Genomic DNA, 26,809 nt, shown 5'->3' with positions numbered 1-26,809 from the left:
CTATTGTATTGGCTTTTGTGCACCAAAAATGTGGTTGCTACATATAATTTCTTAAAGAACACATGAATGAAAACTACTAATTTTGTCAGTCAGTGTAGATAAGCTAACATAAGTTACCCTTATATGAGTCCCCTATTCTACAAAGGACTAACATATGAAAGTCATTAAAATATGGAATTTCTAACAGTGAATTAAATCTAGAACAACTCTATAGATAATTTTCTTATGTAAGACCATTAGAAACTTACTATTTCTTTTCCTTGAAGGCAAGCAATAATTCTCCAGCAGTATATGTACATATATGAAAGCCATGTTATTTGTTATAATCCTAACTGGCACCAGTTCTAAAGGCTCTGCATTTTTTAATAGCCAGTTTGTATTATACTAAGTATCAATACAGAAAAAGTCACATGTTATTGTCCATCTTCTTACCTCTCTTCCTTCTATATGTGACACTAAAGTGCTCCCCAAAATACTATTTGGTTTTGAAAGGTACCGTACAATAGAAATAAATTTCCTACACCAAATATTATGCAATAATAAACATTTAATTAAGTGCTGTTCATTAGGTGGTGACCTTTGTGAAGGGACCAATCCAGTTTGATATGCACAGGTCTGTGGGTTGGAAGGGAACCCCATGTAGTCTATTTGAAGCATGCTGTGCACTCTTTAGCTCTGGCACCAACTACTCCACTCCTTCCCACATGCCAATACTTCATGCCTCTCTGTTAGGCATCCGACCTACAGTTCTCTCCCAGCCAGAAACACAAGGGCTGATTTAAAAAAGATCCTCATAACCATAAAGCCAAGAAAACTATAATCTCTGGTATATAGTTTAAATTGAAAAGAATTTTTAAATCGAGCAGTCAGCAAACATGGTGCATGTACCAACTTATATGCATGCCTGCAAGCACACACCCACCACCACCCCTACCAGGAACTGCTGCTCGGCTCCCCAGAACACCTTCCCAATCTCTATGCACAGTCTCAGAACTCTGTTCTCAGTAGCCATTACCAATCCATCAATATTGCATGAGAGGTGAAACCTGCTTTCTATCTTTAATTTAGTCTATTCTTCAGATAAGGGGCTCTAAAAACGTACCAAAGATCAAACAGCTCGTCAGTGACAGTCTGAGTTAGAAAAGACCCAGACAGCATGCCTTCTGGTCCATACCACAGTGTCTATCTGGAATGTTTATCACATACATCCTGACCTTTACCATTCTTTGGTTTCTCAGTGTCTTGATCATTTAACTTCTTACCACCCTCATTTTAGTAGCCATATATACTCCTCTCTTTTTTGCTTTTAGAGAATTTCAATGTTCCTGGCATAAAAATGGAAAGAAATTTACAATCATTTTCATATCCAAGCAGTTAATGAATGCCCAGTTAACCTGGCACCTCTCCTTTCCGCTATTGTCATTCAAAAGTTCACTCTACAGCATGACTTCGCTTCTGCTCAGGAGTATTCACCCTATTTAAAAAGTGTTTCTTTTTTACTATCATGATGGAAAATATTGCAGTGGCTATAGGTCTTTCCAAACAAGCACATTTGTGACAAATGGTAGGTTTTCCATGAAGACTCAAGAAGACTATTCCATGAGCTAGGGTTGTAGCTAAGTGGTAGAATGCTCTCCTGCCACATGTGAGGCAGTGGGTTTGATCCTCAGTACCACATGAAAATAAATAAATAAAATAAAGCTGTTGTGCCCCTCTACAACTAAAACAAAAAAATTTAAAAAAAAAAAAAAGAAGTAAGACATTCCAAAAGCTAACAAGAATGACCAGGTTAAGTGGATGAGAAAAACTGGCATTCCTAAATTTGTCACCAGTCACTAAACAATAATATTTATGAAGCTGACTCCAAATGAACTTTTCAGTCATATTTAATTCAGCAATCCCACTGTATAATGACCTAAGTCTGCTCATCAGAAGAGCATTACCACGTACCCATATATTTTTCAATTGAGTCATTTCCTTATTATTCAATTACTTTTAAAATACCATAACACATTGTAGCCACTTCACAATAGGTAGACCTAACCATAGACAGGAAGCATTTGATCTAATAAAATCAGCTTTTTTGGTTGAAACCTCGCCAACATCATCACTGTGACCTCAGCGAGGGTAATATAATCTTTTGGTTGCTTCTCTGATTCTTCATTAGAATACTGAAGTTCTCAGCCTCACAAGCAGAAATGACCTAATGAACAACATTCCATGCAAACAAAAAATGGCTTACACATAAATGAGTGGGCATCAGAGGAGTAAAACTTCCTTCTTTAACATACACTATGGGAATATGAAAGATATCCACATTGTAATGAGTTTTTTATTTTACATCAGGCACTGTATTGATCCTTACCCAAGCTGTATCTTATTTGATCTGCACTCTGACCCCATGCAGTGGCAGTTATTATCCTCCATATTTACAAATAAGGGAATTAAGGCTTAATAAAATCATTTCATCAAACCTCCCACAGTACAGATGGAATTTAAACTCAAGCCATTCTGTCTCAGATGCTTTCAATCCCATGCTATCAGTGTTGCTTCAGCTATACTATGAATATTTACAAACATTTGTAAAAATTGTAAAGAGCAATCAGAAACATAACTGACTAATTAATTCTCAAAATGCAGATATCTTGGCTGAGCAGTTTGTCTACAATCAAACCATCATATCATCAAGTTAATCAAATCCAGGTCACGGGGTATGTGTCTGTCCCTTAAGACAACAATGGAACCCTTATGATCCTTGAGTGGTTTTACTACTCTGTGGTATTTATCATGCCTTGTTATGAAATCAGAAATACAAAGCTTGAACATGTTTAAACAATGAGTACACAAAATGTGTCAAAAAAGATAAAATACTTCAAAATAAAAGACTGATCAATGAAAAGATCTGATATATCATGAATAACCATTGCAAAAGATATACTTCCCAAATTTACATCTGTAAAACATTATTTAATGTGCACAGTTTTTAGAATTTGCAGGGTGTTTTACACTACATTAGTTATTTTAACTTATGAACCTCCACTGTGTTTTTAAGTATCTTGCCTACTATGGGTCTGCAAAAGAAGAAATACAATTCTCACTTTAAAAAGATGAGGAAAAAGATGAGAAACTACCATCACAGCCTCTAAAATTATTCATGTAGGTGTAAATATGACACTTTCTGTCCCTATGATAGGAAAAGAAACTAATGGATGTTCAACTCTTGCCTTAGATAGATATGCTGGACATTTTCATGTGATATCAAAAATCCTCCAGTATCAATACTGTTAAACCCAGAAGAGAGCAATGGGTCAAAAAAGAGCAAATGCTAAGGGACAGAGAGGTGGGCAAAAGGGAGCATTACTATTATTGGCTGTAACTTCTTTGGCGGGTAAAGAATTGAATAGTACTGATGGTTCCATAGTCTTGTGAATAGACTAAAAACCACTAACTAGGCACTTTAAATAATGAATTTTATGGTATGTGAACTGTATCTCCATAAAAAAAAAATGCAACCATGGTAAATGTTAACATTTGTATGATCTGGGTGAAGGGCATATAGGAATTCATTGTACTATTTTTCCAACTTTCCTATAAAGTCTGAACTTATTTCAAAATCAAGTTTCTTTTAAGGCACAACAATGTGAATACAGTTAACATTACTAAATTGTATAATTTTTAAAATGGAGAGTAAATTTATCACAAGTAAAAACAGATAAAGGAATTTGCCCAAGATTCTACTTTCTTCCAAAGCAGAATCAATACACAAATTCAGATATTTGTAACTCCAAACCTAATACTGTTATAAGACCAAAAATGGTAAGGTTGTTATTTTGTTTATTCCATGATAGTATTGAAAAGTTACTTATGATCATTCTAAAACTTTGCACAAATACACACGTTTAAATTCCTTTATTAGAAATGAAAACTCTACCACCAACTGAATGGATTTTAGTAAACATTTCTGTTGTACTTTATGTTTACCTCGTGGTGTAAGACCACGAAAGCATGAAAGGAGAGAAGGCTTAGAGGTACTGTGCTATCAATCAAAAAATTGTTCCTGATTGAATATTTAAATATTGAATATTTTTAAAAAGTGCTCTTATAAGTTTTCTTTCTAGTCACTATTTCAGAACTAATAGTTACATGAAGCCATAAGCTTGTGAAAATTCTGGAGTTGATTTCTAACTGTAAAAACCAACAAAAATACTTAACAGGTCAGCAATTTATCACAAGGATAATTTTTTTAATTACAAAAAAATAGGGACATGAGTTTCAACACACGTATAACCTGCTAATCTACCAAATATCCACAGATGATGGATATTTACATAAATCAGTATATCTGGGTTTGATTTGGGGGCTTATGACTGCATATTTTCAGTGTGCCAAGTATATAAAATATCCATATGCCTTTATAAATCACATTTACTCAAGAATGTTAAGAAGTGAAATTTGGAGTTCCACTTATTAAGCTGCAATCAAGTATATACTAACAAAAATAAATAAACAGAAATATTCTTTAAAACAAACAAATGGGGAGGGGGAGGATATTGTCAAGTGGGGGAATTCTGGGTGAGAACAGAGTCCAATTTTTACCAGCATTTTTATCTTTTTTAATATCAGTAACTATTAAGTGATTCCAAACATCGATATTATTGATATTCTGGACACAACAATCATGATTGTGTGCAAATTCTTTTGCAATTTGGACATGGCAGCATTTCTGTCCTAATAAATTAACAGGAGGCATCCCAAGTCAGTCATTTGTGACATACAAAATATCTATTGAGATTTCCAAATACCCTGTGGAGGTGGTAGCATCCCTAGGTTCAGAACCCAAACAAGCCTTAACAACTCCAGCACCTTTGTATTTCACAGTCCAGTGACACGTGGGAAACTCCTCCTATCAGTGGGGCTGGGAATCAACCTCCTCACACACTGCCAAGATGCCCCACATTTTGAAATAACCCTTCCTTTTCTGTGGCCTATCAGTTGCAAATTCTGGTTTCCATTCTTAAAACTAAACACACCTGCATAAATTTGACTGACACCTCAAAAACTCTAAGAGAAATCAACATTTTAAAAATGGAAAGACTAGTTTTGTTGTTTAACACCTGCTTTCTACAGTCAGTGTTCAAATGATACACTGATTAGAAATAAACCACTGTGTATTCAGTTTTCAAAACACAGAAATTATACCATAAGTCCAAAGCCTAGATTACAGAAATATAAAACACTCAAGTCCAGTGTCTCTGTATACATATGGTACCATATGACAGAAACAATGCAAAATGTACTCTTAAAAATTTAGTATTCTGGTGCTGGGGTTGTGATTCAGTGGTAGAACGTTTGCCAAGCAAGTGTGAGACACCAGGTTCAATCCTCAGGGCCACATAAAAAAATAAAGTAAGTAAAACAAAGTTATTATGTCCAACTACAACTAAAAATATATTTTAAAACTTTAGCATTCCATTAAAAAGACAGTGTTAAGTTTGTAACAGTACTAAAGAATTTTATTTTTTAACTACCAAAAGAATAAAAGGAATGAAACTTTAAAAAAGAAAATTCAGCCTTTTCTGTATTAAATTTTAAATAATTATCAAAACAAGAATTGTATGATCTTTTTACTACTTCTTCAAGCAAAGCCCCAAAAGTCCTGTTTATTAATAAGAAAAGCCACTGTATTCTCCACTTTAAAAAATACTTAATTGCCACAAATTCTATGGCATATTCTTTCCCAAGTTCTGACTAGAATCCCTTAAGTCCACAGAAAGAAATCACCATGCAATATAGCGCAACACTAAATACCACATCTATCACCAGCATTAACTGCTCCCAATCCTAAGACTTTAATTTCCACCAGGCTACAGCTCAGAGACTAGAGCCTGGTGAGTTCTCTTTCAGCAGGCAGGGACAAGGACCACATATTTTCATACATGCTGGTGCATATAACAAACTGCCGCCTCAGTCATGAACATGTCCAAGACAGAATTCCTAAATTAGTCTGCAAAGATTCTACTCGATGCAATACATTTTCCTAGAGTAAGCTCGAAATTATTTTAGACCAGTCCATGAAATTAAATGACCAAAGCACCAGCAGTTTTTCTAAAACCCACAGTCCTCTAAAAAACTCTGGAGTTAAAATAAATCTATAAAATTTAGCTAACATGGGCTGGGGCTGTAGCTCAGTGGCAGAGCGCTTGTATAGAATGTGTAAGGCACCAAGTTCGATCCTCAGCACCACATAAAAATAAACAAAATAAAGGCATTTTGTCCATCTACAACTACAAAATTTAAAAAAAAAAAAAAATCTGCTATCACAATACCAGACCATCAATTTCCAATTACCAGATAAAATACCTTGATCAAACTGCAAAAGTCTGTCAGTGTTGGTGTATAATTACAAGACAGATACGCTTTTAAAGACAACTCAAATTTTTCTTCCCTGAAAGTATACAATTTCTGCAAAACAAAGTAGGTGATACATTTTAAATAGTAATATCTGTTCACAGTGTCAAGTTACTTCATACCAAAAACCTTGATTTCTGTAGTAGGTCCTTCAGATAAAACTAAATGCTAAAATGCATGCTGCGGTAGGTCTACTTAGCAATTACTAGAAGTGAGCATACAAGAGATATAATTAGTTATGACACTAGGACAGGCATACATGTTTCAACACACACGCAGCTCAGAACAAAGTTTTTGGCATTATATGACAGAGGACTTAAAACTAAAGACTCAAAGAAAGGTTATGGAGTACGTATGTCTGTCTTTTTTTTTTTAATTTAAAACTTGCCACATCAAATTATTTCTTTTAAGTCATAAGCATATTTTGATTTGTTTAAACATCTCCTTAAAGATTTCTCAGGGGGAAAAAAAAGAACAGAACCACCACCCTCCAGCTTTCAGTAAGCCTATATTACAAATTAAGGAAGTTGACTTTACAAAATTCACTTGGTAAAAAGAATCACCTTCCAAAGAAGTTGCAATCTGACCAAACACATTTAGGTGAATTTGACAGTTCTAGTCATAGGTTTCTCAATCAAGAATAAAAGACTAAATTCTAAAAATTAAAAATTAAATACACAAGACAGTATAATTTAATTTTGAAAAGTAGAAGTTTGTCTGAGATATTCAATATACTCCCAAACCATAACTGTTAAGCAAGGTTTTAAATAAAACAGGAATCTATTAAATAAATCCATTATTAAATCATGATCCAGTTAGAATACAGTTAGAACCAGTTAAGATTTTCTTGACAGACAGAAAAGAAGATCAAAGTATTTTTGTAAATGTACAGTTTATATAGTAGATACATAAATAGTTGATTACAATAAAGTGTGATTAAACTCATGAGGGGCATGAGAAGGAAGCTAGAAATACAGATTATATTTATTCATAAAAAACTGAAATTTCTTAAGGACTTTTGTGTTCAATTTCAAAATATTGAAACAAGAACTATTATGGGCTGGGGTTGTGGCTCAAGTGGTAGAGTGCTCACCCAGCACACGTGGGACACTGGGTTTGAAGCTCAGCACCACATAAAAATAATATAAAGATATTGTGTCCACCTAAAAAACTAAAAAAATAAATAACCATTACAAAATATCCCTTTTTTTAAGGATCTTGGTTCAGACTTTATAAAAACACAACAAAACACAAACTCTAAGACTGAGACATACCCAATATTAATAAATGCACTTTTTCAAGCATTTATTTTGCTGAGAAAATTAACCCTAAAAGGCAGTTTTTAAATAGAAAGATTCAAAATATAAAGGTAATAAGAAGGCACCAAAAAAAAAAAAAAAAAAGATTCCAAAAATGTCAGTTTCCATCTCGCCAAAATCATATACTGTCCTCAATCAGCAAATGAAATTCCATCGATGAAGTCAGGTGTAGTGAAGAGGAGGTATTGTGAATGAGTGTTGGAAACATAAAGCTTGTAATTAAGTGCATTCTGGAGTATAATAATCCACCCTGGAACAAGATAAAACATTCAAAACCTATCTAACATAAAGCAGCTAGACCTTGTACTCCCACAGGAGTTACAGTACATGACAAAGAATTATGAACCAAATCCCATCTCATGGGCCAAATGGTCCATGAAGACAGTACACGTGGTCTCTCCAAAGACACTGTTAATTATGCCCTAGGGTCTTGGTCCAGCAGAGTCTTCACCTTATAACAGGCCTGCTAAGAGTCCTTGCTACCTACACAGAACTATGAAGGAAGGCTAGTATATTGGTTGTGTTTTATGTAAAAGACTTTTGGATCCAGCTAAAAGAAGGCACCTAGCACACTACAGCTAACACAAGAAAAGTTGACCCTAATATTTACTTCTAGTAAGTGTGTCTTAACTGTTTTTCTGGCATGGTACCAAAGTTGTCACCTCAGGACATTGCATTTCTTCCAACAATGCTACCATTGTTCAAAACTTTTCTAGAATTCATCACTTGTAAGTATTTCTACAGCCAACATGTCAACTGTGTGTGAAAAAATAAATCTTTTTTCTCATCAAAATGATGGAATTATTGGGTTTTATCACCCACCAAATTCATCTGGTTTTTGGATGGTTCAGAAAACCAAAACAATTGATGGTTCAGAAAACCAAAACAATTAACAAGACAAGGTATTCAACAATTAATAAGACAAAGGTCCCTGTTCTTGTGTCATGGAAAATTTGTGAGCATGGCCAAGCATGGTGGCACACACCTGTAATCCTAGCTAGTCATCAGGGTAAGGCAGGAGAAACACAAGTTTAAGGACAGCCTGTGGAACTTTAGCATGACCCTGTCTCAAAGTAAAAAATTTCAAAAAAGGTTTGGGATGTACCTTCATGGTAGAATTCTTGCCTAGCATGTTCAAAGTTCTGGGTTCAATCCTTAATACAAAAAACTTTTTAAAAATTTTGAGCATGAAGAGGCTCAGAAGACTTAGACATGGGCTATCTGAAGCCTCTGAAATGGAGATCAACAAAGGCATTTTAAGCTACGGCATCATTACTGTATAATCTTCTAGGGTGACTATCCATAAAGAATCCTACTCAACTTGTATCTGCTTATTTGTGGTTTTCGAGTTTCCCTATTAGTATATTAATTATTTAAGATACTACATTCAAGTTTATAAATCTTGTCAAACATCTTAAAAAATTCTTCAAATGTTATAAAACTTCATTTAAGAAAGTATTTCAAATTAGTATATAACTAAACTTCTTTCCAAATTCCAAGTATTTCATATCTTTATTTACTTATAATAGTGTCTTCGAAATTGCATATGTTATAACAATAAAATGGTTGTGTAAATCTTAGTGATAGCAGCGAACTGTATGGAGTGCGAATTTTATCTCAATAAAGTTGTTTTTGAAACTTAAGTCATGGAAACACACATACACACACACAAAAAAAAAAAAAAAAAAAAAAACACAACTGAACTTCATTAAAGAGTCTATAAACTAGGAGCTGGGTGTGGTTGTACACATCTGTAATCCTAGCGGTGTAGGAGGCCGAGACAAGAGGATCACAAGTTCAAAATAGCCTCAGTAACTTAGCAAGACCCTCTCTCTAAATACTAAAAAGGACTGGAGATATGGCCTAGTGGTTAAGCACATCTGAGTGCAATTCCCAATACCAAAACCAAAACAAACAAACAAAAAACCACCAAACTGAGGTTGTAGCTCAAGTGGTAGAACATTTGCTTAGAATGTGGGAGGCCCTAGATTCAATTCTCAGCCCTGAAAAAGGGGGAGGAAAAAAAAATAGCCTGACTACAGACATGCATCATGCATTTTGCTCTAAACAAAAATCAGCTATCTTCACCCAATCATTTTCAATCCAGTCTGTCTTTATGACAGCATGATGCTCCCCAATACATAAACTATATCATTCACACTATAAAACACAAATGTAGGGGCTGGGGATGTGGCTCAAGCGGTAGCGCGCTCGCCTGGCGTGCGTGCGGCCCGGGTTCCATCCTCAGCACCTCAGCACCACATACAAAACAAAGATGTTGTGTCTGCCGAGAACTAAAAAAAAATAAATAAATATTAAAAAAAAATTCTCTCTCTCTCTCTCTCTCTCTCTCTCTCTCTCTCTCTCTCTCTCTCCCCCCTCCCACTCTCTCTTTAAAAAAAAAAAAAAAAAACACAAATGTAAAATGAGTGAAATAAAATTTCTAATATATTTCCCTACATATTATAGAATGATTTCTGTACACCCTATAGAGTGTTTACATTTTCCTGGAAACCACTCTTCCAACTGAGCTAGGTATAAGCAGTTCAGAAAAGTGCAGCAGCAGATACTATAAATAAATATCAAATAACTAAGACCTGATAAACGCTGATGAAGAATCAGTTCAAAATCACAAGGACAATCATATATATGTGAGTACACTCTCCATTTATTCAATAAATATCTGCCAGGTGTACCCTATCTAAAGCCAACACTGCTTTAGATAGAGGATATTCTACAGTTAATAAGACAAAGGTCCCTGTTTTTACAGGCATGCCTCCTGGGGTGGGGGAGGCACAAATAACAACTATACACAAACAAAAAAGTTAAATATATTTGTAAACAGTGGTATTTTAAATGCTACAAAGAGGGGAAAAAAAAAAAAAAACAGGTTAAGAAGTCATAAAAACCCAGAGCTTGGGACACTACAGGGAAATTTATCAGGAAGGTCTCTCTGAAGAGATGACAATGGAGAGAAGCCCAGAATGAAACTGAAGGTAGGAGCCAAGAGAAAGTGTGGAAGAAGAGCATGGTTGGCAGAGGAAAACCGCGTGCAAAGGGCTGGGGTAGATACATGCTTGGCAGAAGGAGCAGTGGTAGGAAAAGCTGTTGGAAAGGCCGTTATATATAACATGTTCTCCCTGGTTAGGGCAAGGAGTTTGGGTTCTATTGAAGGTGCTGAGATAAATAAGTGATCCTTCCTTGGAGAGGATTCGGTGCCAGGGGTGAAGAGAGGCCAGATTGGAAGACCAAGCCAGTGAGAAGATACTACAGTGTTGCAGGTAACGGTGTTTGGGAGCAGGGTGAGGATGGACGGCTATGTTACTAAGTGGGTGGATCTGGAAGGCAGATATAACAGGATATGCACAGTAGATGCAGGGTAAAAGAGGACACAGAGTTAAAAAGAGCCTGAAAAAATGAGCTTTGGGGAAACACCTAAAAATAAATCTAATGACACTCATTTGAACAGGTTCTTGGATTCCTTTTTTTTTTTTTTTTTTTTTTGGTGCTGAACACAATGGCTGGTCCATGCTAAGTGCTAAGCATCCTTCTCAATCACTGAGCTACATCTCAGCCCCTCAATGTAACTTCGATTTCTTTTATTTTCATCAGTGCTCCACATTTCTTGTGTGGTTTCTCTGCTCTCTCCATCCCTTTACTTTTATTTTCCATTTGGACACCTTTTCAAACTTAAAATCGGTAATGTATTAAACACTATAGGTTTAAGCAATGAAATTCTCACGTAATACATTTGTACTTCGACTAACTGAAAATATGGAAATAAAGTTAAAAGTCGGACTAAACCTAAGGAAACCATGAAAACAAGTGGCTCCACCAACTTCCGTCTTTCTGCCAATTATCAAGTTCAGTGTCTTTTTACCTCTTGTCTCACAACAGATTGTTCTTGATTTTAAAATATTTTAAAAGACTGAAAATTTTAAAAATATATCTAATTGGAAGTTGCTGGAATCAACTAATGTGAAGTTAAGGGTAATTTTAACTTTTTGATTCTTTTTGGCACTCCTAAAGCACTACACTAAATAGATGTTGAAATATTAACACAATGTGAAGCATTATTAATAATCCTTAATAATAATTTTGACCCTAGTTTTATAAAAGAAAAGAGTGGCTGAAAAGTATCTTAAGAACTTTTCTGTCACACAAAAAACACATGCAGGGATTAAATATAACACTGCTTCTCTGAATTCTAAAGCAATTTATTTATTCCACCTATATATAAAACCAATCTCAGATTAGGATATTTAGCTACAAGGTACTGAATAATAGAAACTTCCTATACAAGGTATTTAACAGCTAGATTCAAAGGTGTTCTTATTTTTTTTTTCTTTTTTAATTATATTCAACCCTTTCTCTCCAGGAAACTATTGTTTTATCCCGCTGCTTTCACCTGCCCATACACACACCACGTTACATGCAAGGTACTAGCATGAAGTATCCTCAAGAAATTTAAAATGAGTGAAATGAGGCTACCATCTGCATTACATCCATAAAAAAACCTAACAGATGCAAAGTCACCTTAACAAGTAGCTCCCAGGACAGTTGACTAATATCTGTTTGAGAATATTAACATATCTAAAGAAAAAGGAATTCATCGGAAAGGGGAATGGGAAGGAGAAAAAAAAATAAAGAAGAGTAAATGCTGTTAACGCTTGGGAAGCACAGCACAAGAGGAGTCCCAAGTATGCACTGGAAGCAAGAGAGGCCACGGAAAGCTTCCTACGGGGACAGGAAGCTCTCAAGTCTCCCCATGCCCAACCTCAATATTCTCTGCATGAATTCCAAGCTCATAAAGTAATAAGCCACATTTGGCTTATAATTTGAATCCCTGCTTAAATTTGGCTGCAGAGATTGGGCTAATCATGCCAATCTGCATACATGAATATGCCCCTCATCTGGTACACAGATACATACCTGTTCTCATGACACCTGTACATGTGTGTGCAATCTCTCCCCCTAAACTCAGTGAACAAAGTGAGCCCCTAATGGACATCTCTTTCAAAGGGATGATGATAACATTATGTTTCTAAGCATATGAAGACCAGGGGTAGTTGGCAAACGTGGTTATTCTTTTAAAATAATGAATACCCTCCTGCCAATGAATTTTTTTTCCTTATTAGTTTTATAGCTTTGACTTCACCTGTAATATCCATAGCACCTAATAGAGTATCACATATACCATAGAAACTCAAGTGCTTGTTGAATTGTTACATTCAACAAATAATTAAATAACTAAAACTGTGTTACACTTTGAAAAATGAAGCAACTCTCAAACTCCTATGCCTATCTCAATATACAACTAGAACACAAAAACCTAACAATTTTGAAATTATCTCTTATTTTTACCAAATCAGTACACCATAGCCGAATGTTGTCTCATGTAAATCTGCAATGTTATTTTATATATGGTAAGCAAACATTTACTTGCTTGTTGTGAGACTTATAATATTGATATATCTGTATTTCAGAAGTACCATTTGATAATAATACTAATAAACATTGGATGATACACTCACTATTCATCTATGGCATGCACAAATATACCAAAACTACAAAAAGCATGTACAGCTATTACTTACTGCTGTGTGAGAGCACATCAGTGTTAAACTCTTGCCTCCCCCACCCTCAAAATTCAGTAAACCCTGCAATTCTGCTTCCTACTCTCCCCCACGACCTGTTTCTCACAGAGGCTTTTTTTTTTTTTTTTTTTTTTTAAGACAGGGTCTCTCTATGTTGCCTGCAGGCTGATCTTGGAACTCCCAGGCTCAAGTGATCCTTCCATCTCAGTCTCCCAAGTAGCTGGGACTACAGGCACATGCCACCACACCAGGCATCTCATGGACACTCTTGACACATATTCATTATACACTGACTTCATTAGATCTAATTACAGTCATCTAGGTACACAAAAATGTGGTGTCATTGACTGGCTGCTGTCTCTACACACAAGTGAAGCTGCACTGACCTGTGTACAGACGTACGTAAGTCCTTTATGTGAAACTACTTCTAGCAAAGGACATCTAGTACCGTGAAAAACCTGGCTCAAGACCTGGCAGAATTTGAGTCTTAGAAAGTCTCTACTTTTTACTGTCATTTAGAGTTAATGCCCTTTGAAGCAAAAATATGTGTCTATCAAAAACCAATTCAAGGACTGGGGTTGTGGCTCAGTAGTGCACATGTGAGGCAGTGCATTCGATCCTCAGCACCACATAAAAAATAAGCAAATAAAATAAAGGTATTGTGTCCATTTATATTTTTAAAAATTCAAAAAAGTGTTTTTTCCCAATCACCACTTTCAATGAGAAAAAAAAAAAAATCTGAACCATCACATTGTACTTCCAGAAACATACCTGTTAGGAGAAGTGTTGAAAGAAGGAACTTCCCTAATCCACTAGATAATGAAATGTGTATTACAAGGAGATTAGATACCACAGGATGGAGAACTGAATGGCCTTTGTGTGGCTGTATGGTTTTAATTATATTACTTATGCCCCAAACCAAATAAGATATCACTAGCTACACATTATTTAGTCAGTCCACATACATATATGTACATGTCAAAACATGCTAAAAATAACAAAATATTCATATTTTGTTTAACAGGTATAAATATGTCATATGGTATAATAAAATTTATATATACCCAAAAATCTTGTGTATGGTAACTATAAATTTTGTCCTATCAGATTTTATAAATGATTTAAATGTTTTATAGAATATTCAAAAGTAAAAAAAAAAGTAAATCCTCAAAATATGTCATGAGATGTTTTAAATTGGCTAGTTACTGTGAACAAATTTAAATATTTGTGAGGAAAAAAATACATACTCTCCATACATAAATTTAATCACTTAGCCATCTAATTAATAGCTCATGCCAAACAGTGAAACTTTTGTCTAAAATAACTGTCACAAGGTCAAAAACAGACAATGCAATTAAGACCTGAATGGCCCATCAGAATACTAGAAAAGCAATTACTTAGATGGAAATAAACTTAGGTCTTGATTAAAATGAATAAGAAGAAAACTGGAATTTTACAAGAACAAATATTTCTTTTAATTCAACAATAGTACAACATAGCTTCCTCCAAATTAAGTTACCTTTCACTTGCTCTTCAATTTCTCTAATTCAATGATGTAATATCTTAAAAATTTACCAAATAGATTACAAAATGAGCTCTTTCAAAACATGTCGTGCCAGATATGAATGTAGTTATTTATTTAAAACTTCACTGGACAGGTTATTTTGGGTTTGGAGATCATACAATAATTTTTAGTTTTATCTCTGTTGGTGTTTTTCTAGTCATGACGGGATGTCTAGGAAGACAAATTTTCTCAATAATGGTTTTTTCCCCCCTTTCCTTTTGAGGTATTTATAAAACCAAAAACAATTATTTCTACGCGCTTAATTCCACCTCCAGGGCATGCAGTATGTCTGTTATCATACAGAACACCTAGAATGCTTTTAAACTCAATGATAATTAAGAAACATCAAAGTAAAACCTGGTTGTTTCACAGGGAACTAGGAGCTATCATCTTTTGGCTACTGAATGACATATTTCTTGTCCCCTGGAGTACCACCAAGAGTTTTTACCCAAACAGTAGATTGTGCTTTCTTAACGTAGTCTTTACTCTGCTGAAGACCAGATAAATTTGACATTTAAGTATAAATTGCAAACAACAAGGAAAGTAAGAATACACATATGAAACTACATCAAACTTAAAAACTTCTGCATGACAAAAGCAATGGAAGTAAGCAATAAAAGACAGAGATCTATCTACAGAATGGGAGAAAATATCTGTCACCTAACATTTCTGATAAGAGATTAATATCCAGAATTTATAAGAAACTCCTACAACTCAACACACACACACACACACACACACACACACACACACACACTTGTTAAAAGATGAACAAAAAGGGCTGGGGTTGTAGCTCAGTGATAGAGTGCTTGCCTAACATGTGTGAGGTACTGGGTTCTATCCTTAGCACACATAAAAAGGAATAAATAAAATAAAGGTATTGTGTCCATCTACAACTAAAAATAAATAATAAATCAATTTTAAAAAAGATAGACAAAATGCTGCAAGTGGTGATATATGCCTGTAGTCTCAGCTAATCAGGAGGCCAAGGCAGGAGGACCATTTAAGGCTAACCTAGGTGATAAAGCTGCCTCAAAAAAAAAAAAAAAAAAAAAAAGACAAAGGACTTGCATAGGTATTTTTCCAAAGATACTTGAGTGGCCAAAGACCATATGAAAAGATACTCAGCAACACTAATTTTCAAGGAAATATAAATCAAAACCACAAGAGAGGTCATCTCACACCTGTTAGAACTGCCACTATCAAAAGACACATGTTAGGATGTGGAGAAACTGGAGCCCTTGAGCACCACTGGAAGTAGTGTAAATGATAAAGCTATTATGGAAAACAGAATGGAGGTTCCTTAAAACATTAAATAGCAGACTACCACGTGATCCAGCAATTCCACTTGGAGGTATTTATTTATCCCAAAGAATTTAAAGCAAGATACACAGAAAAGAGATTTATATGCCTATGTTTACAGCAGTGTCTATAACAGTAGCCAAGAGGTAGAAGCAAGCTAAATGACCATCTCCAGATGAACACATAAAGAAAAGTTGTGTGTTGGTGTGTGTGTGTGGAATATTATTCTGCTTTATAAAAGAAAATTCTGTCATGTTACAACGAGGATGAGCCTTCAGGATATTTTGCTAAGCAAAATAAGCCTTCACGCACGTGTGCACATGCACACACATAATTACTTTATGATTCCACTTATATGAGGTATTTGAAGTAGCCAAATGCTTAGAAACAGAAAATAGAATACTGGTTGCCAGGAGCATGGAGAACAGAGGAAAAGGGAGCTGCTGTTATTGTACAAGGGCCACAAAATTTTAGCATTTGCAAAATACAAATATTCTAGAGATCTGTTGCACAATAATTTGGAGTTAATACTATTATACTGTATGTTAAAAAATTATTAAGAGGGTAAATTTTATGTTATCTTTATGACAGTCAAAAATTGTTCAGTAAACTTCCAGGGAATCAAGAATAGTTAAAATAATTTTGTAAAAAGTTAGAAGACTCACACTTCTAATTGTAAAACTTAATATACTAATCAAGACAATGTGGTACTGAAACAAGGATATATACACAGATCAATGAAATTGTGTGGAAATTCCGGAAATAAACCTAACGTCTGCAGTCAAAATTAATTTTCAACAAGGTATATGACAAATTCCATGTGGAAACAAATTTTTTTTCAGTACTGGGGATTATTTGTACTAGAGGGAGGGCACTCTACCACCAAACCACATCTCCAGCCCTTTTTATTTTATTTCTTAAAAAAAAAAAAAAAAAAAAAAAAATGGTACTAGGGGATGGAACTCAGGGGTGCTGTACCACTGAGCTACATCCTTTTTATTTAGAGACAGGGTCTCACTAAGTTGCCTAGACTAGCCTTGAACTTGCAATCCTACTGCCTCAGCCTCCCAAGTATCTAGTACTACAAAAAGAATCACCTTTTCAACAAATGGTGCTGTAAAAGACACCCACACTCCAAAGAATGAAGTTGGGTCCTACTTCACACTAAATATAAAAACTAACCTAAATCTGCCCTGAAGAAGCTCAAACTGTAAGATACTTAGCAGAAAACACAAGTCTACACTTCATAACCTTGAGTTAGACAATTCTTAGCTAGCATATCTAAAGTAAGAACAATGAAAGAAAATAGGAAAGCTAGACGTCAAAATTTAAAACTCTGCAATTCTAATAACACCATCAAAAAAATAAAAAGCCAACCCACCGAAAGGGAGAAAGTGTGTACAAACCTTACATCCTAAAGAACTGTTATCAAAAGTCTTACAATTAAAATATAACCCTAATGAAAAAGTCACAGAAAAGATATACAAATGGCCAGTAAGCATTTGAAAAAAATGTTCAGCCTCACTAGCCATCAGGAAATGCAAATCAAAACCACAAGAAGACACTACTCCACAGCTCCAAGATGATTAAAATAAAAAGACAGATACTAACAAGTGTTGGAGAATATGTACAGCAACTCGAAGACTCAAACTATTGGTGGTAATCGAAAATGCTGCAGTTGCATTGGAAAACAATTTGGCAGACCCTCAAAAATCAAAACACAGTTGCAATATGACCCAGCGATTCCATTCTGTAGATCTACATCCAAGAGAATGGAAAACACATGTCTACAAAAACCTTGCACATAAATGGTCACAGCAGCATTACTCAGAACAGCCAAACACTGGAAATGACCCAAAATGCTCATCCATTGATGAATAAATGAGTGGTATAGCCATCCAACAGAATTTTATTAATATACACTTTCTAGATGAATTACATCTAAAGTAAAAATTTTAAATTGCTATGATTATTTAGTCCTACCACATTAAATATAAAATGCCCCAATTGAAAAGAAACTTAGGACTTACCAAATTCAATTGTTTTGCCATTGAGTGAATGGAAGATCTCAAATGTAATGGGATAAAATGGGGGCATGTGTGATCACCCCATCCTAGGCTGCTCTCACACCTGAGCAAGCCTGCACAGTCAGCTGCACAGAGATCCTAAGTAGATAAGGAATAGGCACAGGATACCACTAAGGAGCACTCCTAGCATGTGTTCCTTTTTCTTTAATTACCACATATTTTCTCCTAGATTTTGAGAGTTTTGGGGGATTGGAGAGGTTAAAATGATAACTTTCAGTTTCATAAGTTCCCCTTTTCCTCTTCTCTTATCACCACACAAACAATAATGAATGGAAACTGGACTACCAGAAGGAGGAAGGTTAAGATATTCTTGCCTTATGTGTGGGAAAGATGATCAGGGAATATTCATTTGAGTATAATACACATAGTACTTCACCCCACAGGCCAACAGAAGGGGACATGGCCCTAGGCTTTCTGGGCACTTAGCTGTCATTACTGAAGACGTTTGCCTGGAAGGACGCATCCGACCTCCAGGAAGGGGTATGAAAAATAGCTCATCTCTCTTCCCTGAAACAAAGATAACAGCCCTAGAATACTTTCACAAGACACCAGGATAGCTTAGTACAGACTGTTTCAGGTACGACTATTAAAAAGTGAGCCTTGAACTGGGGAGGTAGCTCAGGGGTGGAGTGCTGACTTAGCTTTCATGAGGCTCTGGGTTCCATCTCCAGCACCACGGGGGTGGGCAAGGAGTGGGAGAGGCAAAAAGTAGCTTTGGCTAAAAATGTTAGGGTCAAATAAAAATTATAGATAATTAGAGGGGTTTAGTAATATTATTAAGATATTTTTGTTGTTGTTGTTTTGGGAAAAGGTCTCACTGTGTTGCCCATAGTCTGGCCTCCAACTCCTAGGCCCAAGGGATGCTACTGCCTCAGTTTCCGTGGAAGCTGGGATTACAGATACATGCCACCACTCAGGATTCTCATTAAAATACTTGAAAAGTTATTAGAGAGCCCCCAAGAGAGTCTGGTAAACTTAAAAATAATTCATTATGAAAGCAAAAACATTTTGTTCATCATTGGTAACAAAAATTTTCCTAGTTAAAATAGTAAACTCTGAGGTAAAGAGAGAAGGTAGGATAATTTGCCATTTTCTATTGAAATGTGTTAAGAATTCTTAAAAACAGTTTTATTAAAATCTTCTAAGGTGTTTTAATATTTTCCAATCCCAAATCTGCAGATGCTTGTATTTATTATGATTTAAAAATGATCCTATGGTCCTCTCTTTTCTCCTTTATATCAAGGCAGCTAGGCAAATGCATTCATAAAGAGCCAAGTGATAACACCAGGCTCTGCTGGAGGGAAATAAAAAATGGGGACTCTGTCACATAGGAAAGTTAATAGGCTATATTATTTGTACCCTGATTTTAAAACCTACATACAACCTCTATGAAATATCTTTTATTTTTAAGTTATGAAAAATTATGAGAATTACTAACAGAACCATGGCTGGGTTGACATGATTCAGTCCATACAAAAAATAGTTACAATATTCTAGTCATCAGAGATATTGCTTTTGTTCTCCGAAAAATTTAAAAAAAAGAAAATAATACTTTTCATTGCTGTCAAACCTATTCAATTTTCCCCTCAAATGAAGTTTAGATGAAAACAATGTGACTGACAAGCTCCGCACAGGCAAATCTTGGCAACCTTCAACTCTGTCTATCTCCTTGGCCTGTTAAGCAAAATTCCTTCACAAACTGTTGGTCTTTGCAATAACTCCTACAAAGCTCGTTACTGCCAGTGTCGCCCTATCCCCCATGTTGTGCATTTATCCCTGGGATGCATATCAACATGTGGCACATGTCCTTGACATGCACAGAAGAGCTGCACCCCAGGACAGCAGCATGCGCGACAATAGTGTCGATTCTTACTTCTTTATGGTTGCTGGGATGTAACCGAGAGATCTAATAACTGTGACAGTGGGGCCTTTCGGTTTTTCCTTGCCTTTCCAGACAGTGAAGCTGCACAGACACTAATGAAAGGTTAAATGAATAGGAATAGCTGACAAGAGGTACAATAAAGAAGGAGCTTGGTAATCCACAGACACTGAGCAGAGATCCTTGGCTCAAGCAGAGAAAGGACAGCACATCGTCGAGCCACAATATTTAAAACAGCTTGCTATACACAGAGGCTTTTGTGTCTGGGTACACGTCTGGCTTTGGACTAAAAAAAAAAAAAGATACTGAAAAGGAATTTCAGCATGGGGCACTTTGGCAAATGTAAGGTCATAATAAGAGAAAAATGTTTTGTGTGGGTTGTTACATCTTTGTACTAAACACAAAAAAGCAGAGACTATGAACTCATGAACCTTAAGTTCCAAGACAATACTGTACATTTTGACAACTATGAAATACAGTATCTAGAAGGCTGGCTTGATGAGATTCCCACTGCTAAGATATATATGCAGTGACTCATTTAGAAAAGTTCCACATTCTGCCTTTCTTGTGGAAGAATTCCTGATAACTAGAGTTCTAGTCTTTATAATGAATGTGATTTGTTACAAATACAACCAAAATTCTCAAGTCATTCCACTCTCCAAAACTTCCCAGTAGTTCTTATAAGGAAACTGAACTTACTATGCTAGTAATTTGTAAACTATAAGGCAAACTCTTTGCAATTTTAAGTTACTACAAATGGAAAATGGCCTTAACTCGAATTCTTAATTTTGGACAGTTTTTTATTGCCATTGCCCTTCTCACTGTACCTTAAGAGGTTGTATTCCTTGGGGGAACTCATTTTAAATTATTATAGCAAAAAAAAATTTAAATCACCAAGAAAAAAAAAAATGCTGTAGAATGTCCAGGGGAAAATAAAACAAAAGGAATAAAATTGACATTTCCATGTCATTTTTTTTAAAGAGGAAAAAAAAAAAGGTTATGTCTCTGCTGTGGCAAAAACTTGAAAAATGATGTATCTGTAATATCGTTCTTATGAATATGCATAAGTTAGAATACAGGTTCACACAAATGGAAAAGGATACTGAGAACATGTTTTAAAACAAGGGGAGTTCTTTGAACAGCTAAATTAAATTATAGCTGAACTTTTGAGTGTACTGAGGGTTCTAATAAGTAACAAATAAAGACTTTTATTGGCTAGCAACATAATGAGAACTACTGTGCAAAAGATTTTTTAAAAAGACAAATCTGGGTAGTTTATTTCACTGGATTATATTATTTACTTAAATTATAAATAAATTTGTCCAAAGTAATGCTCTTAGAAACTAATATATACATATTAAAGAGCAATTATGATCAATGACTCTAATATAAACATCACACATTTTCATGGAAAGATAAATAAATGTAAAATTGAATTAATAAGTACTGAATTTAAAACAATTTAAGTCCTATATTTTAAATTTAACTTACTTATTTATCCCTAACTTATCAGTTTTACACATGACATGAAACACTTATTTGAACAATTTTGTCTCCAGAATATAGCAGCTATATAGAGAACTACTTCAAACACATCACATACAGAAAAGGAGTTGTCCCCAATAAACAAAAGTAACATATTCTGCTCTCAGTGATTTGGTGGAAAGTCACTTTAATAGAACTTTGAAGGTTTTGTTCTTCCAACATGAGAGTAAATCCTTCAGTTGATAGAACAACAATCAAAAGTTAGGCAAACCAGAACATATAAAATATATTTGATTACATTTGCCTAATCTTCAAATGATATGAAAGGTGGAACCCTAGAAAGATTAACTGATTCCTTAATTGTTCTTATAGAAAGATCTGTTGCTCTGTCACCGCTAAAAATACACATATAAAAAATAACCGCACCTCCAAGCCTAAACTCTGAGCCAGTATTCATTACCTACTCTTTCTGTACAACATTCTGATTGCCAGAGTGCTTTTTATTTACCCTTAAGTATATCTAATAAAATCATGAGGCTCCCTCTAGCTCTTCAGAGAGGAGTTTACTAACCAATGATCCTATATAATTCCCATCCAACAGGAAAGATTTGAGGAGGCTGTCCCCCCTTCCACAAGAAATGTTTTCAACTCTGTTTCTTGTCAGGATGTAGATGGTAAATGAGACCATCTGTGGAGGAATTCAGAAAGTACTGCTCCTTATGTATGCAGCAAGTTAAGAATCTATTAATCACTTCCAACCTAAATGTTAGATACTAAATTCTACCATGTAACCTGCTCAAACTATGTATACATTCCCAATTAGATTTACCTATCTCGTACAAAATTAATCTTAATTTCAAAAGCAAATAACGTGAACATCCACAAAAATTCAAATTTGTGATCTGGTCTCATTTAAAAGTGTACATTTAAACACAAAATCTCAAAAAAAAAACATTAAGAGTGTATTTGTGGAGTTTATATAAAACAAAGATTCTGATGGTAATTTGTAGAAAACATTTTCATGTACCATAATATTTATACACCACACTGGTAATGACTTTTTTTATTGTTTAATCTTTTCTGCAATTCAGTATTGAATATTTGGGGATGTAGTTATTTAGAAGACTATAAATAATATAGTTGAAGTATATCATTGATATTTAGTCCATCTTACAATAGCCATAAAAGCCACACAGTCCACTGGCAAATCACTTCAAATAAGTGAATATGAACAATACTAAATCAAACTCATACTCGCTGAGGCCATCTTATAAACACTTAAGGAATATTTAAAGTAGTATTCAACTTTAAAATTTAAAGGAAAGGAAAACCACTAACTTCAAGTCATCACCTATTTTGGACTCCCTTAAAATAAGAAATATTCCCAGGAACAACAACAAAAAGAATAGCTGCCTCTACCCCACCCCCACCCCCCTCCCCTTTTTGCGCCAGTGTCCAATTTCTTCTTTTCTGAACAGCTGTATTATCCAACTTAAGTTGCTCTGCTAATTTCAGTCCCACAAGGACTAACTTGGAAGGCAAAAAAATACAAGAAAAGATCAATTTGCTGGGAAAGATCAAATGAGAAAACTGTGGGGACAGCACCAGGTCAGCGTGTGGAGAACTAAGCAGACCTGTTCTTCATTAACTGCGGCTCTCTGGGGATGTCACACACTACCTGTCCGTGGGCTTTATTGAACCGCCTAACCCGCCTCTCTGTTCCATTCTTCTGGGCCCAAGTGAATCATATCCTGCTGCTGACAAGTTAGCAGGGGACTGCGGCTGCAACATGAAAGTACTTTTCTTTCTTGTCTAAATCAGGCAGATTTTTGAAAAGACGACACAGCATTGACTCGTGACATGGCAAGATGAAACGAGAGGTCTGGGCCGGTCGTGGAGCTGTGCAGATAAAAGTAATCAAATGACACTCCTGGAATGCAAATTGGCATTCTTGACTGCAGCAATTGCACAACCATGAAACATCCCTGACAGCAAGCAAGATTAGGACAAAATGTTATGTAAAGCACTGAACTCAAAAACTCTCACTTGAAAATTCAAACTGTAACACTTACATTTTAATATAGCAAGAGTCAGCTCTGCTTTTGTCTGCTTCTTTTTGTAATCACATATCCCTGCTTGACAGATATCTTACATCTCAGGTAGAAGGAAAAAATCAGGTATTAGGAATGTACTATTGCCATTAATATTTTCTTAATATTTATTTTTAAAATCACATGATGTTGATTCTTCAAAGTTTTACATATAAACACAGAACCTAACTTACTATTATGAGGGGTGGGGGGCAGTATTTCAGACCATTCTGACATGATATACTAAATAAAAGTTCACATTCAGGCTAACTTCCCTCAGGTGAAGAAATTCCTGTGACTTTGGTAAAGTGATTAGCAATCTGGATTTTGAATATACTGCTCTCCGGGAACAGGACCAGTAGCTACAACTAAGAACTTCATTAAGACTGAACAGTTTAAATGAAACAGCTACAAATATGATATAAAACACAGGACCCTCTAAAGGTTCACAAGGGATTTTTGTGTGTGATTCCAAAGGGTAAAAGAAGTTCTATTTACTTGTACAGGGTCTCACTACTCGCATACATCTTCAGATCAGACACACTAAGTAATGGTGCCAGAAATAAATTCCACCCAATGCATGGATATGTGTGTGCACAGTAACATCTGAAACTGCAGAATATAAAAACACTGGATGACAAATGGGATTAGCCACTGCTCAAAATGATTAGTATATGGGAAAAGATGTGTAGACAAATAGTGATATTGGCTAGGGGAAAAGAAAACTAACATCTACAACTGGCTTTTACGATGTTCTTGTGTAAAATGCCGTTAGAAGAGAATCTCTCTAGCTCTGAGCAGATACATTTAATATTTTGTCCTGATGCCTCACTTAAACACAGGTTCCTGCAACTGCAACTGTCCACGAAGTACATAAAAAAAATAATAATAAAACAGGCCACTTTCTGCCACTTTAATCCTGGGTACACAGGATTATTTTATGATGTCTTTTGTACATCAGTTTTACAACAGCTTGACTCTAGGGTAAATGGGAACCATCATAAATCGCACGCTGCTTTCAAAACCACTTTAATTTCTGTCAGCGTTACTGTAACCACAGTCTTGGGCGCATGCTTTTTTTTTTTTTTTTTTTTTTTTCCTCCCCCTGGTTCCTGCATTTGACAGTCGCATCTCCTACACTCCAGTTGTGACTTTGATCACTGAAACAAGAGATGTCACATTAGGGGGAAGGGAAGAGGAAAAAAAATGCCAACCCGCTATCACCCTTTTTCTTATATATTCTATCTACACACGGAACACAGCATATCAGATTCCCAAGTGGGGGTAACAATAGCAACGCTGGGTGGAAGCAAACTAAAAGGAAGGGAGTGGTCAAGCCCCATTTCTACCAAATCACTTCCCCGAAAGCGGACAGAGCTGCTCATCACCAGGCTAACTAATTGCACGCTTCCTCGCTACAGAGAAGCCGCTTGGTGTAGAAGGGCTGTGCAGGATGGAGTCTCTCTTCGTGATACCATTCTATTTCTTCCACCACTTGCACTCGGAACTTAGCTCACCTCACAGGAGATTTCGCCTAGTTTTGTTTTGAACCTTTTTTTTTTTTTTTTTAAGTTCGGCCCCCCTCCCCGGGCCCCAAATCTCACCCTCCAGCCAATATGTAAGTAAAACAAGTCGGCTTCTTTAGAATTGCACTTTGGAAAAACATAACTAGGGTTGATTTTGCTGCCCTGCGTTTTGCACGTTCTTCATAAAACCTGCAGGAGCATTTCCTACCATCCTCACAAAGGGAGGGTTCCGAGCGCGAAGCAGAGGGGAGGGGATGAGCCAACGTGCCGGGGCTGGTGGCTGTGCCCGCGCGGCACGGCGCCCAGCGCGCTCTGGCACCCACGCCCAGCCGCCGGTCCCTCACACACCGGCAAGTTGTAAAAGTTATCGCGGGTCCCAAGCGCTTCACCTCCTCCCAGAGCTCTTCCAGCGCTCCATTCATCCCCCGCGTCCTTTCTACTCGGTCCCCCCAAGCTGGTCCCCAACTCCCTAGAGCCTCCCGCTAGCCAGCTGCTCACCTTCGCTCGGAAGCCGCGAGAGGGACGAACTTAACCAGCCCCCCAACAAGCACTCACACCCTCCCACCTGGAACTCGCCTCGGAAACTTGGGGCCAAGTTTAGTGGAGGATTTGGGAGCACAGCAGGGGCCAGGTTGGACTAGGGCTTTTCTCTCCTACCCGCACTCCTCAGCGCCCCCCTCCACCTCACGCCGCTGGACTGGAGGAAAACACGGCCCCGGGTGGTCCCGGTGGCGCTCGGGCGCCCGGGTCATTTCTTACGAAGTCTAGAATAAAAAGGAAAGGAGGCTGGAAACTTCTTACCATCTCGGCATGCTGGTTGTCAAGTGCAGCCCCCGCCTCTTGGTCTCCTCTTAGCGGCCGTGCCTGGACCAGCCCCTCGGCCGCCTCTCGCTCCTTCTGTCTCGGCCTTTCTTTCCCTCCCCCTCCCGATTTCCTTCGGGCCGCCGCTCTCGCCGCCTCCGCCACTCCCAGCCCGCCGCCCGCGCGCGCCCTCGCCGCGGCCCCTCTGCGCTCAGGTGACTGATTTACACACGCGCCCAGGGTCGCGCTCGCTCCCCAAGTCCGAGCCTGTTGACTTCCCTCGGCTCCTCCTCGGGCCGAGAAAAAAAAAAAAAGAAAGGAACGGACTGTCCCGGGAGGGGGCTGCTCGCGGGAGGAGGGGTGGGGGGAGACCAGCGGGCGAGGTGACCTAGCGCGGCTCTGCAAGCCCCACAAGTTTTTCCTCTCTGCAAAATTGTCGTGACTACAATGTTGCTTCCTTTTTGCAAAGTATAAGGTTCGTTTTGTTGTTGTTTGTCCTCAGTTTTCTAGGGGTTTCGTGAAGGAGATGTATATTCCTCCCTCCCACACCACCCTGTTACTTTTTTCTTTCTTTCTTTTTTTTTTTCTTTGCTTTTTCCGGGGATGGAAAAACAACTTTGGCGCCCCCCGGGGGGTGCGGGCGTGGAGGTAGAGGTGGCCGCTAGCTCCCAGCTGTCAAAAGGGGGAGGAGGGAGGAGACAAGGCAAGGCTCCGAAACGCCTAGGAAAGGGCGCGAACTTTATTCCGACTG

The 26,809-nt window shown here is 36.8% G+C and overlaps 1 protein-coding gene across 1 annotated transcript in view; it reads right to left on the bottom strand.

The window, feature by feature from the left end:
* The window catches only part of Bnc2 (basonuclin zinc finger protein 2), a 418,137-nt gene extending 391,980 nt beyond the window's left edge, over window positions 1-26,157 (bottom strand). Inside the window, exon 1 of the mRNA XM_076845948.2 lies at window positions 26,059-26,157. Coding sequence (XP_076702063.1) covers window positions 26,059-26,061 — 3 coding nt within the window. The 5' untranslated portion in view covers window positions 26,062-26,157. The remainder of the gene's footprint in view (window positions 1-26,058) is intronic.
* Between the last annotated feature and the right edge of the window lie 652 nt (window positions 26,158-26,809).

The sequence above is a fragment of the Callospermophilus lateralis genome, chromosome 2, assembly GCF_048772815.1.
Source record: "Callospermophilus lateralis isolate mCalLat2 chromosome 2, mCalLat2.hap1, whole genome shotgun sequence".
In the NCBI taxonomy this organism is placed as follows: Eukaryota; Metazoa; Chordata; class Mammalia; order Rodentia; family Sciuridae; genus Callospermophilus; species Callospermophilus lateralis.
The sequence above is the reverse complement of the archived record's forward strand: the minus strand, read 5'-3'. Positions and strand labels throughout refer to the sequence as shown.